General features: G+C 41.6%; 1 protein-coding gene across 3 annotated transcripts in view; it reads left to right on the plus strand.

Moving 5' to 3' along the window:
- The first annotated feature begins 864 nt into the window (after positions 1 to 864).
- Positions 865 to 14,127, plus strand: part of PLA2G4F (phospholipase A2 group IVF) — a 29,772-nt gene continuing 16,509 nt past the window's right edge. For 2 of the 3 annotated variants that reach the window (XM_010414057.4, XM_019285441.3), the window contains exons 1-6: positions 865 to 3,610; positions 7,921 to 7,993; positions 9,298 to 9,434; positions 10,728 to 10,856; positions 12,298 to 12,338; positions 12,924 to 12,966. In XM_010414057.4, coding sequence (XP_010412359.4) covers positions 3,500 to 3,610; positions 7,921 to 7,993; positions 9,298 to 9,434; positions 10,728 to 10,856; positions 12,298 to 12,338; positions 12,924 to 12,966 — 534 coding nt within the window. In that variant the 5' untranslated portion in view covers positions 865 to 3,499. Of the gene's footprint in view, positions 3,611 to 7,920; positions 7,994 to 9,297; positions 9,435 to 10,727; positions 10,857 to 11,330; positions 11,502 to 12,297; positions 12,339 to 12,923; positions 12,967 to 14,127 lie in introns of those variants that run through there. The other variant, XM_020583907.2, reaches the window with a different exon arrangement.

Below are 14,127 nucleotides of genomic sequence, written 5' to 3' on the forward strand. Positions count from 1 at the left end.
GGTTTGCAGTTGCTTGGGCTGTAGCTCATAGAGTAGTCTGGTGTTGGAAGTAGAATATAGATCCTCAGTTTTCCCATTCTATAGATGTGGGAAGTACCAGCACAGAGGAAGTCTTTTGTCTTCATGTTCACAGAATCACAGAATGGGTCAGGTTGGGAGGAACCACAGTGGGTCGTTTGGTGCAAGCTCCCTGCTCAGGCAGGGTCATCCTGGAGCACGTGGCACAGGATTGCTTCCAGATCCTTCTTGAATATCTCCAGTGAGGGAGGTTCCACAACCTCTCTGGGCAACCTGTTCCAGTGCATGGCCACCTGCGCAGTAAGGAAGTTCTTCATTTTCAGGTGGAACTTCCTGTGCATCAGTTTCTGTCCTTTGTCCTATTGCTTGGCACCACCAAGCAGAGCCTGACTCCATCCTCTGCCACCCTCCCTTCAGATACTTAAATGCATTGATGAGGTCCCCTCTCAGTTGTCTCTTTTCAAGGCTGAACAGGCCCAGCTCTCTCAGTCTTTTTTGTTAAGAGAGATGTTCCAGTCCCGTCATAAACTTCATAGCCCTCCACTGGACCTGCTCCAGTCTCTCTTGTACTGAGGAGCCCAGAATGGGACACAGCACTCCAGATGTGGCCTCCTCACCAGGGCTGAGTAGAGCAGAATCATCTCCCTGGACCTGCTGGCAATGCTCTTCCTAATGCACCCCAGGACACCATTGGCCTTCTTGGCCACATGGACACTGCTGGCTCAGGGACAGCTTGTTGTCCACCAGGACCTGCAGGTCTCTCCTGGCAGAGCTGCTCTCCAGCAGGTCGGCCCTCAGCCTGTGCTGGTGCCTGGGGTTGTTCTTCCCCAGGTGCAGGACCCTGCATTTGCCTTTGTTGGATTTCAGACAGTTCTTCCCTGCCCATCTCTCCAACCTGTCGAGGTCCTTCTGAAGGGCAACACAGTACTCTGAAATCTCAGCCACTCCGCCCAGCTTGGTGTCATCAGCAAACTTGCTGAGGAGGCCTCTGCCCCTTCATCCAAGTCACTGATGAGTAAATTGAACAACTAAGTATATTGGTATTTCTGGAGAAAACTCAAAAAAAACCCAAACCCAAATCAAATCCTATCCTTGATTACATCCATTCAAATTTTCATCTCTTCTAGTTACATACTGCATTTCAGCTCTCCTCTTAGTGCTGCTAATGGGACAAAAAGGGGTCCCTTGTCATATCTGCACACATTTTAAATAATACATAGTATAGTTGATGATGGCATTTCATGCTTTCTGACAAAAACACCAAACCGCACTGTAGATACACATCTACCTTGACCCCTGTGGGCATGCTAATACAAGCAGAAGTAGAATTACCCGGTGGGAGGCTTTCTTCATCTTTTGGTACCATTTTGCTTGCTTGTTTTCTTAGTCTGCTGGGAGATAACAAAACCAAGTAGTTTTTCTTTGGGTATTAAGTTTGCTGACAACAGTGTCTGTAGATGGCTAAAACTGCACAAAAACACCGCTCATGGGTGATCTGTTGTTGACTGAAACAATTCGTAAGCATATGTTCTAAAAAGCTTTCAGTTTTTCTTGAGAAATTTGAGAGAAATTCTGTAAACATGAGATCCCTGTGCTGAGTGAGATTTCATTGGAAGAGGAGAGAGCGTTAGAAGGCCGGTAAGCTTAATTTATATGCAATTGGGCACTCAAGACAAAACAGAGGCTTAATACACTGCCTGTAACAAACTAGAATAAATGTGATTTCTCCATGCTCTCACTGTACTGTGAGGCCACCTAGATTTTCCTTGTAATTTATAGTCAAACTGTGTTAGATTAAATGTAAAAAAAAGAACACTTCTGGTTCTGCATTTTTTTGGAAGATAAATAAAGCCTAACATGATAGTCATAGAGTGGTTTGGGTTGAAAAGAACCCTGAAGATATTCTGGATTTAAGCCCCCTGCGATGGGCAGGGATGCCACCCACTGCATCAGGTTCTCAGGGCCCCAACCTGGCATTGATCACTTCTAGAGATGAGGCTTCCACAACTGTTCTAGGCAGCCTGTTCTGGTGCCTCACCATGCCCTAAGTAAAGAATTTTTTCCTGACAGCTAATCTAAGTCTACTCTCTTTAAAACCATCCCCCCTTGTCCTATCACTATCCGCTAGTGTAAAAAGTCACTCTCCCTCTTTAAAAGCCCACTTTAGTGGAAGGCTGCTGTGAGGTTTCCCTGGAGGCGTCTCTTACCCAGCGTGAACAGTCCCAGCTCCCTCAGCCTTTCTTCATAGGAGGCGTGCTGCAGTCCTTCACTTTTAGTGTAGTGGTAAGTAGAAAAGCAAAGAAATTGCTTTTTCAGCCCAGTGGTCTGCTGCACCATTTAGTAGGACACGAGAGCTTCATGGCAGTGGGTGGCTGTTTCACAATGGCATTATGTTTGCATTTTGTCCATGTTGACTCTTCGTTTTGTGAATTCACCACCTAGTGCTGACTTGTTTGTGTTTGAAATGTCCAAGCTTATACTTTTATTAATTTTCTTAAATTCTAGTCTGGTGACTGACACTAATGACAGGAAATGATTAAGGAATGGGACCTTGCTGAGAATGTGTCACATTCTCATGTTTGCATGGAGCTAATGACATGCTGCATTACTGGCTTTCATACATTTTCTGCCACTTTAATTGTTGTAACACTAAAGTTTGGTACTTGGTCTGCAATTTCAGTTCATAAATTTTGGCTCTTTGATAAAAGGCTCCAGCAGGACAACTGTCAGCAGCTGCTAATAAGCTAATCACTTCTAGTAAACTATTTCCTTCACTACTTAATTATTTTTTAAGGCATGATAGACCCCTAAAAAAATCTGTTCTGTCTCTTGTACAATATTTTGAGAACCTTTGGTGGAAAAATCAAGACTGTACTACATGTAAACGAGGAAAAATGGGAGACTTACGCAGGCCACTCATAGAGAGAGGGGAGATACAGTGGGGAATTCATATTCCCTGAGGCATCTTGTGGCAGACCAAACTGTGGTGTTGCTGCTGTGGCCTCCCTGAAACTCTGAACAGCTGCAGTCAGTGACAAATTTGATTTTACTTCAAGCCAGATTCTTTCTATTTAAAAATATTGGTAGATTGTGCTGAAGCTCTGGAAAGGGTTTAAAATGGCCATAGTTGTACATCAGGTTGCTGGAACTCTCCAAGAAAATCTGGACTGGGGATTTTGATGTCACGGCTGGATCACAAAGCACTGCTTCCTCCTGCCCAGGGCTTCCCAGTTTGGCGCTGCTTCGCTGCCCTTATCTTGTAGCAATATTGGAAAAACCTGCCAGCGAGGTTTTGAGCTGGCTTGTTTGGCAAGTGTGGGCCACACCTCCGCTCCTCACAGCTGGAGCGCAGCCCAGTCCTGCGCAAAACTTCAGATGAGCCTGTGGCAAACAGCGCTTCGCAGCCGGGCGTCCCGGGACTCTCCTTGTTCTCTGGGTTTCCCTGTCAGATTTTCTGCAGAGACGGCAGGACGTTTCTCCCATGTTCCATGAGGTGCTGCGGGGCCCATTTCCACCCCGAGTGCTGCCTTTCCTGGCGGCGGTGCTTTTCCAAAGGAAGGAGAGGAAAGAGACTGGGTTCTATCATTGGCGGGTAAGGCAATTCGCGGTGCTGTCTTTGAGATGCCATTCCTTAGCTGATGTGCTCGGGAGTGCCTTCCTGTTGCTGCACGTGGGGAAAACCAGTCCTGCATTGCGCAGGAATGAAAATATTTATTGTTATCCGGACTTTTCCCTTAATGATAATGTTAATAGAGATTTCAGGCTTTTATGAAATTTAGGGTCTGCGTGAGGAAATCCAGAGCCAGTCTGTGTTTCGTTAGGTTTTGGGGAGCAGAATGACGCTAATGCCAAGTACTTTTTTGGGGGGAGAGAACAGAATACTGCACTTTCCATCAGTAGAGACAAAATCATGCTTATGTGTTTTCTTGCAAAATATCCTTGATTACAGTTGCCTTCTTTTCTCTTTTCTATCTTGTCCTACAGAGATTAATGATCTCAAGTAGACAAAGACTAATGATGGCTTCAGCTCCCATTCATAATGCAGTGCAACCACAACAGATAAAGTGGTTTTGACGTGTTTGTCCCTGGAGTGAAACCGTTTCATTGTATAAGATGATTGGGCCAATAACCTCAATTTTGTCTTAAGCTAAATGTTTGTGAAGGAGCCTTTGGCTGGAGATTCGATCTATAAGCTGATCACCCTTGTTGTGTCCTATCATGCTAACCCCTCAATATAATACTTAAAACAGAGGTGACCATTAGTTGTCACAAGACAACTTGCTGGTTGTATACCTTTCTGCACTTCTGCTTGCTGTGCGATAAAAATAATCTTTTTCACTTTTTAATATTATTGTTTAGTACTTGGGAGATCAGGTTAGAAGAGACTCGTGCTAGCCTCCATTAACCTGTAAACCACTGGATATATTTTTCCTCAAGTGCTCACTATTTAAATAAATAATTAACTTATAAAAATTTTGCTGGCTGTAGGGAGAGATTTTTGTATTGACTAACTGATAGTAATTGAGCAAGGGGTGGGGCAGCAGATCAGCCTTTTGGCTTTGTAGGTGAATTTAACATGATCAGATCTCTAGTTTTCTACAGTTTAGCCTCAGTTTCGCTTCTAAAGGCAGATGACAATAAACTGAGAGTGAGCCTGGTGTTTGCCACTGCTGTTGTGTTACTTAGCTGCTGGCACTGCTCATCTCCTGGCTAACTGTAAATCCTGCCTGCTAGAAGACTATGGTTCTTAGGCTTCTTTCATGATTGCAGATGCATACTCCTGAGGGAGGAGGGACAGTGTAAGGGGTGCCTAGGAAAGTCAGGGGTTTTCTTTGGGGTTTAAAGACAAACTTGTGATGCTTTGGCCACAAGGATGGGCAGCAGTGTTTCTTTGGGAGCAGGAACAAGATGGGGAGAAAGTGCTCCACTGGTAAAATGGACATTTCTTTGAACTACCTGATTTTCCCAGTAGCTGTGAACACGAAATATGTCTTAGAAGTTATGTTTTTATTTGCTTTGACAACTTTTTTGTAATGAGTCTGGCAGGCCTATGGTGAGTCCTCTGCATGCACTGAGAGCTGTGGAGTGGATCCCAGCGCTTACATGCCACTGTATAAAGGCAGGTATCCTGGACTATATGAAAGTAAAGACTACTTGGTCCTGTAGCTGGAAAGAGTTGTTTTACCGTCGCTTCCTGCTGCATCAGCATCTTCAGTTTAGATGAAAGGTACAGACAGCTGTTTGCTAAATTAAGTATGTGAAAATTCAGCCTTGTCACCCTCATTTTAGAATTTAAAGGGGGCTTTTCTTTTTTTGCTTTAGATGCACTCCTGAGCTCTGGAAAAGCAGTGATTCTGAAAAATAATTAAAATGCAAGGCAGAAGTTAGTTGCTTGCATCAGTCACATACATTGGTGTGCTGTCTTGTATGCTGGTACAGGCAGAGCTGTCATCATTATTCCTTGCCCACTTCCCATACACATTTCTTGCCTGCCTTTTCCCTGATCATTCAGATAGAGCATATCTGATACTCCCATGCTTCATTACTCTGCAGGCTCACCTGGCAACATGCTGTGACCTTGCTGTGCCTTTGCTGAAAGTGCAAACGGTGTAAGAGAAGGTTCTGGCATAACCGATTGCACAGGCTTGGGAGCACAGTGGAATTTCTGTGGAGTTATATGCCCTTAAATTATGATCTGGGTGTGGAAAATGTATCCTCATCTGTGTAATGACTGGCTGCAAATCAAAGGTGTTAGAGACATTTGGAAAGGACTTTTTTTTTTTTTGAGCATGTAAGTACATTTTTGACAGATGGTGTGCAATAAAAGAGGGATAGGCTATCTTCATGGTGCTCTGTGCTCCCTCTGCTGATAGTGTCTGATTTCCAGGTGATAGCAAGGCTATGTGAGTGAGGATTGCTTTCACAGCCATGGGGGTGTGATTAAGTAGCTTCATGTCTCAACAAATTGAAGAGTTGCAGCAACTTTAGGAAGCTGGTGAGAATAACATACGCAATCTTGAATTTCTCTCTGTAATCCATTCACTCTGTAATCCACTTGATGAAGTGGAAAGGTGGTTAGCCTTTGCCTGAGAAACTAGTGTCAGGGATCAAATAAAAGAAAGGTGATTAGGAAAGGTTTAAAGAGGAAAAACTAGCATCTGAAGGGTGGAACTCATGGTGAAATTCGATGTGAAGGCATGTCTTGTTCACAGAAATAAAGGAATGAGCATCTTCAATATGTCAATTCTGCAAGTAAGTGGCCCTTAAGATTAGTAATAACTGGATTTTATTTGCACAAATTTAATTGGTATCTGCGTGTGAGTTATCTTAGGTGACTCATGTAGTTTTTGCTCTTTGCTTGTTGGTCAGGGTGAATGGTGCTTGCTTAATACAAAAATGTTCAGTATACTATGTATGCCTTGGTTTTATCGTGTTGTTCAAAGCCTGTTTTGCAAAAGCTGGAAAGTATCTCCAAGAGATGAAAAATAAGGAAAACTCACCAAGGATGTGACTGCTTAAGAAACATAGTATAATTGCATTTATCAGGTAAGGAATATTCAAGAAGAGTTTAAAAATTCAGGATTCACTGGTTTCTGTGAGATCCCAGTTAGTGATATACAGTGCCTACATTTTTTATATAATATTTCAAGAATAATAGAATTAAATAATGGTTTGGGTTGGACGGGACCTCGGACGTCATTTGGTTCCAACCCCCTTGTCACGGGCAGGGACACCTTCCACTAGACCAGGTTTCTCAGAGCTCCATCCAGCCTGGCCTTGAACACTTCCAGGAATGGGACATTCACAGCTTCTCTGGGCAACCTCTTCCAGTGCCTCATTTTTCAATCTGCAGTATTTTGTTGTAAGTGAAGATCTGTTGAATTTAATTGTAAGTGAATACTTAGCGTATCTAAAATTAAATTTTGGTCTCAAGCCAGCCATGTTGAAATTATGAATGTGAAGTAATGACCATTCGTGCAAAGCATTTTGAAAATGTGATTTAAGAATAGGAAAAGTTCTTAACTGGCCAGGATTGTGTCATAACTGATGAAGATGAGGCAGAATCCCATTCTGTTCCTGAGCCTTATACAATTACGTCTGTGCAGTCTCTGTACTAAATCACCTCAAGCTGTTCTCTTTTGCCCCCTGCCCTCCCCCCACTTCTCCTTCATGATATTCTAGGATCCAGTCAGACTTTTTTTTTCCACTTCAAGTCCTGGCATGTAGATACTAATACTACTTTCCAAAAATAATCTCCCAGAAGCTTTCAGGAGTAAGGATTACATTTTTATCTATGCTGGTAAAGTGACATGCATATTTAGAGTGCTGATACCAGTAACAGTCCAGAATGAAAATGGATTTAAGTTTTGTCGTTTCTTACTCAAACTGCCATAAAGTGTTTTGGCAAGAAACTGTTTTGTTTTGGGTTTTTTTTCTCATTGTAAACAGCGTATGCCTTCTATGACTTCAGACCCTGCTGTTAAGAATCTTGCCATGTCTGCTTTTACTCAAGCATTACTGTGCCCTTGGCCAGTACTCTTAAACTAGCTGTCGTGAATGTATTTGAGCAACTTTCACTCACCAAGAATATACTAACAAAGCAATTAAAAACTGATCTATAATTAGAGGAATTCCTAAATAAGGACCTTGTTTTCTGAAGTCCATGAGGAGTTACTGTAATACATCCCTCATTGCATTGCTGAAAGGGAATTGAGTTTCCTTCTAGGCTCCTTTAGTTGTCCTCCAGGACACTGAAAGTGTCACATGTGTTCCCAAATTGATTCATTAATATCTTATTTTGGGCTGGCTGGTTCTGATCCGTTTCTCTGGTCTAATACTAGTGTAGTTGCAGAACAGGCATTGCAGTTGAGCTAAATGCTGAGCTTGTTTCTCTCTTTTCAGTGGGAAAAGCACCCTTCCTACAACCTAACAGTAAAAGTCCTCCGAGCCAGAAACATCAAGGGTACAGATGTGTGTAAGTATTTACTCAAGGTATTATGAGAACATGTTGGTTCCTCGATGCATACCTCTAGCACAGAGAGCATTGCGGGAAGCCTCTTCCCTATGCACATTGCACTGCCTTTATGTCTCAACAAAAGCTTCTCATGTAAAGCATTATATCTATAACATAAAGAATATATTATATTATATTATTTTATATATATTTTAAAACTTTATGTGAGGCCAGTCTGCAGATTAAGCAGTTGCAGAACAAAATCAAGTAAGTCCTGGTAGTGTTTTGCTTCCCTGCTCCTTTACCTGTTCTACTGTGGCCCATTCTGTATCCCTTTCTCTGGATTCAGCCTTCTGGTTATGGCAAGTTTCACCCTGACTCTTGCTGAACAGTCTTCCTGAACCTGGAAGTAGAAATCTTTAATTCCAGCTTTCAAATGTTTATTTTCTCAGTTGTAGCAGTGCTTTATTTCATGTACCTGCTATTTGTTTGCCATTGCAGACTCCAAAGGAAGTAGGTGGTTGACTGATCAACTTTTTATCTCCTCCTGGTTTTGATAGTATGGTATATATTCCCTTCCAGTTACACACCTGTGTAAAGATCTCAGGGCTGTCTGAGGCATTTGGATCTTTGAAAGTCATTTATATTAAATTACTTCAGATTAAATCGAGTAAGGTAGTCTGCCTTAAGTGTATATCTGGCATCCAATATCAAACTACTTGGAATGCCAAATAGCTGTTCAGGGAGCAGAAAACCCTCCTGAGAGGCTGAGGGCCAGAATTATGCTGTGAAGGGTTCTTTTCTATGTCCTGTCTGTTCAGCTGGAGTGAAGAATGGTCCCCATACTTGCTTTGTTGAAGGGGCCCTAAATGGAAGAAAGAAGGACTCTGGGACAACCATTTATTTTCAGGGAATGGAAACAGTCAGCCCGGCTCCTGGCCAGAATAAACCAAGGGTATAGGAGTGGTGGATGTTGTCAAGTTGGACTTTAGTAGGCTTAGGCTCCTTCAGTGGTGCCCAGTGATAGGACAAGAAGCAATAGGCCTGGTATCAGCAGTGATCTTTTTTTTTAAAGTTGATCTTCCTCATTTTAAATAGTATCCTTTTTTATTAAGGGCTTTATGACTTGGATGAACCAGAAAAAAGAAATATAGGCACCTAATACTCAATTTGCTTCTGTTTAAAGACATTTACTTCATTATTTTGCTTTAGAAGTCCAGCCTTAAATTTGCACTTTTTTATGATTCAATGAGATCTAGAAAATGAGGGAAAGAGTATGTTTGAATGAAGTTTTTCTGGTGCCTGTCTCTCACTCTCTGCTCTAGTGTCCAAGGCAGACTGCTATGTGGAACTAAAGCTGCCCACTGCATCTCCCAGAGTCTCCCGAACTCAGGTTGTTGACAACTCTGAGAACCCAGAATGGAATGAAACTTTCCAGTATAGGATCCATAGTGCTGTCAAGGTAAGGGCACTTTGTGGAGCCGGCTGGACTACTTGTGTTTTTGTACTGGCTTCCTTTTGATACTTCATTCAAAACCAAGGCTTCTTTATTACCCTCAAAACTAGTGTTGCTTGTAAGGTGTCAGTTGTCTTCAGTGTACAAAAAGCTGTACTGTGCATGTCCAGTGATACAAACTGCTGTGGTTAACTGCACTCTCATGTAAATTGCAGCTGGAATTTTCCATAAACGTCCTTGTGATGCAACTCAGGAAAGGGAAGTTATGGCACTACCTGGTGGAGTTCAAGGAAATTCCTTGATTAAGCAAGTTTCTATTTCATGTTTGCTGCTTCTTTCACAGGAGCTAATTTTCTACTCACTGCCACTTTGTTCATTCAGTCAAGTTTTGCCATCAGTTCCTATGATTGAGAAAACCGAATTCAAACTCTTGGATAGAGACTGTACAGCTACTATCTGTGTAGGACCTAATACAGGATTTTTAATGATTGTCATCATTCATTCTAAAAGTAGACACTAATGGTAGGGGGGAGGAAACTGTACTTTAAGAGATCAGTTTTAGTGGGGCACTATGGCTTTGAATAACATCCCAGGCTTTGGAATAAGGTGTCTATTAACAAGAAAATATCCCCCTCACTGGAGTACACTTGGTGTACTCCAGTACCATTTGTCACCATTTTGGTTGGTGACAAATGTGGAATGGTAGCTGACTTGACTGGTAAGAAAATTGAAAGCTAAACATCAGAGTGTGGGATCGTTTTCTTTCCCTCCAGGCTCATGAGACCTCAGCCTGGTTACTGCTGGAGACTGCCAGCACAATTCTAAGTTCAGTCTTGTCTCCTTGAGAACTAGTTGCTGCAAGACTCTTTATTTGGGTGCCATATGCTCTCATTGTGTATATTTCAGTTTCTCTTGAATTTACCAGCTCTGAGACAGTGCTGAGCAGGAAGCAATTGGTCCCTATAACATCCTGGACTGAGTCATCCTGAAAGAGTGGAAATTGCTATTGCTTCCTCAGGCGAATCTGTGAGTGGAGCTTGTGGAGAATACTGCCACGTGTTCAGCTGGGGCCTCCCTCTAGCTGGGAAGCTGAGAAAATACGTTGGCTAAATGGTGTCAACTACGAGCATTTTTTGCTTAACTATGCTGTAAGCCCTGCTGAGAGTACTTGATTTTCCTCAGGACTGGGAAAGGGAAGCGTGTTGATTAATGCACAAACTGTCTATTGTATATAGCTACCCAGGTTTGTCAGTGTGTCTGCCCCTTCCTCTTAGGCTTCTTGTTTCTGTTTGCTTTTAGAACATTCTGGAGTTGACCCTCTATGATAAGGATGTCCTTGTGAGTGATGAGCTCACCTCTATCGTCTTTGACGTGGGGGGTATGAAGCTGGGTCAGCCCCTGCTGCGTACCTTCAGGTTGAACCCCGAGGTGAGTCCCTGGCTCAGCTGGGAGTGGCTGCAGCTCATCACTGCACAAATCTGGCAGTGCCTGCTGTTTGATTTACCTGTGTTGGAGAAGACAGAAGGGAAAAATGAATCAACGACTGATGACAGCACATATTGTTTTACTGTCAATTGAGGTGTTTCCAAGTTCTTTAGTAACTTTGTGTGTGTTTTCCACAGTCTTTGGGATGCTCCAGCTAAATAAAATTTGGGATTACTGCTGTCTTTCAGAAATGTTAAAACATCTTTAAATGGGATTAGTTTTTCATGAGACTTAGAGGAACATAAGCTGGTTTTAAAATGAAAGGCATTTGCAGTCCATAATCATTGTGGGTACTGCCTTATTAGTTTGTCATCATCAGTTTGCAAAAACCAAGTTTATTGCTGCAAAGGTTACCACTATATCTAATAAGTCAAAAGCCTGAGAGAAGCTTTTTTCGTCTGGATTATGTTTAGTACATTTAACCTCTGCTTCATGTGGATGACACTGGTGTGTATCAGCTGCTCTCAAGCCTGTGCACCTGTTTATGGACTTAGAAGACAGCCTGTTTTACATGGATAAAGCCACATCACCAGACCGATCTATTTTGTAATGCCACAAACACAGTGCTACAATAGGTCTGGGTTAAAGGTGAGCTAATGATGTGTTTTCTTGAGAAACTGGGGTTGAGCACTGTTGGTGTGGTCAGAAGCAGACTAACTGGGGTGCAGTTCACAGGGAGGTGTTGGGCAGTGCTACAGGCACTCTAAATGATCTATGATCATGGAAAGAGGCTTAGTAACTCCCTTGTTCCCACTAACTCTGTCCATTTGCTGAATGCTTAAGTCATCTTGATCTGTAGTTAAGGGAGTGAAAATTTCAACTTCAATGAAGAAAATAACCCACATTGGCTTCTACTTTGTTATTTTAAAAGCTGTGTTAGGTCTGATATCAAATATTTGCTGTATGCTATGGGAGGAGAAAAGACTTTGGCTGGAACAAAGTCTGTAGAGGACAAAGACAGCAAGGAGCTAAGAGTGCAAGCTGCTGAAATAGGAAATGGGAGGAAGCCCAAAGCTTCACGCAGAAGCTGTTTGCAGAGATGGTGCTGCAGTGGTTCTTGAGCCAGAGGAGGATTTTTTCTCTCATTAGCAGAGTAATGGATCTGAGAGCAAACTCTCACTTCTGTGTGCTTGTGTCTTCAAATATAGGTGTGTCTGGTCATATAGGACATGTCCAGAGGGAGAGGGGTGTTTAAATAACAAAAACAAAAGGCTAAATTTAACCATTTCAAATTTTAGCTGGAGCTTTTATAAAAGGGACAAACCCAGTTATTTTAACAGGAAGTTACTATAACTATGTAACAGGAGAAAAGCTTAATCTCTTGGAAAAATGTCTCATATATTCAGGATCGAGGGTCACCAATGTCCGACTTTTATTTTCAAAGGCTAATGAAGAGCTGGATGTAGAGTTTTACTTGGAGAAATGGTGAGTCTTACCTGAAGAGCTGAATGAACTTGTGCTCTGCAGATATGTTGTCAGTTGCATTTTCTGTGCAGGGACAGCCCATAAAAAGGCTAATGCTTTATAGTTCTCTGTGGTGTTTGAGTTGATTCACTAATGGCTGACCAAAAGTATCCTTAATGCTCCAGATGCCAAAATTTTTGGGGTACCAAAAAAGAAATAAAATTTTGCTGGACTTCATGGGAAGTAAGTGAACACTTTATGGATTAGTTATTCAGGAGGGGAAAGTTTTCAGTTGACCTTGCAAAATACACAAATGAATACTTTATCAATCTGATAGTCTATCTAAGTTCAGTTTTTCTCTAGGTTATCAAAATAACTGAGATAGGAAGATCTTACAGCACATGCTTATATTTGCAGATCAATCTTTTTCTTCAGTTTTTCCCAGCCCCCATTATTTTGTGAAGGGAAATATACTTGGTGATTGTCTGGATCTCCCACACTGAGGACCTTTTCACCCCACTGCTTATTCAGCCAATTAGTCTGTGAAGTAGGATGAAGCAAAATTATAACCAGTCATCACTTACAATAAATCTCTTGCTTTCACAGCTCAGATGCCCCTACAGAGGTACTGACCAACGGAGTCCTTGTGGTGAGTACATGGAAGCCAGAATCATGTGTGTTGTGATTTACTCCTGAAGATAAGTTTTTGGTAGCAAGAGGAAAAGGACAATCCTGCTTCCAAATAGCTCGTATTCTCTCCAGGATCTGCCTCTCTCTTTTTTAAAATTTGTTGGTATAAAAATCTTCCTTCGTTTTTAAACTTGATACCAACTTACAGAAAGGTGGAGGGTTTTTTTTTTGAGGTTTTTGTTTGTTTGTTTGTTTTTTCCCAGTAAGGCTGCTATAAAAATTGTAAAAAATGTCTTTAGGAGACAAGTGAGTCTTGAAGATTGTACTGTGTTTTCTAGCTTAGACCCTGGCCAGGCAGAGTCCCTCTTCTTGTTTTAACACATATTATTTCTAAGCTTTTATCAATGCCATTATTAAGTAGGGGATTACTCCCTGTTCTTTTCTATTAATCAGTCTAAGAAAATCAGTGTGTTATACATTAAAAATACAGGTGTTATGGCCTCTTTTCTCCCTTGAAAGAAAAGGGACTGGAGTAATGTTTTTTTGTAAGAAGAAAAGGATAATGGTTGAAATGTAGAGTTTCAACTTTTTTTTCTCCTGAAAAATTGGTGGCCTTTAACAACACAGTTCTGAAAACTATTTCATAGGAAGGAAGCTTTTGTGTTCCAATTTCCCTTAGCAAATCAGTCTTATATTCAAGCAGTGGAGTAGTTTCTTATCTTTTAGGGGAATTGTGGCCCATTAAATATCTCATCTACTGTCCTAGAGGGTAAGCTGATGGCTCAATGGTGTAAGAGACTAAATTTCATGAGGACATAGACAAGGTGGGACAGAAATTTATGAAGTACTTCCTTGGATCTGAACAGATTCTGAATAGGAACTCATGCATACATTAAAAATTAAAAAGCCAGAAAAACCCCAGGTGGTAACTTGTAACTATGAAGTACTGCCTGTATAAAAAAACCCCAGTACCTGAACAGAAAGTATGGTTTTTATTTTGGAACAAGAGCAAATAATCCTGTCCTACTGAAACAAAACTCGGTCTTTATTTGAAATAACAAAACAATGCTTAATGTTTTTTTGAACAGCTTGCAGCTGTAAACCTACAACTAATATAGCAGATGAATTAAATTTCAACAAAGAAGTGAACTAAAAATTGTATAACCAGAGCTGGTTTCTT

The sequence above is a fragment of the Corvus cornix genome, chromosome 5 (genome assembly GCF_000738735.6).
Source record: "Corvus cornix cornix isolate S_Up_H32 chromosome 5, ASM73873v5, whole genome shotgun sequence".
Lineage (NCBI taxonomy): Eukaryota > Metazoa > Chordata > Aves > Passeriformes > Corvidae > Corvus > Corvus cornix.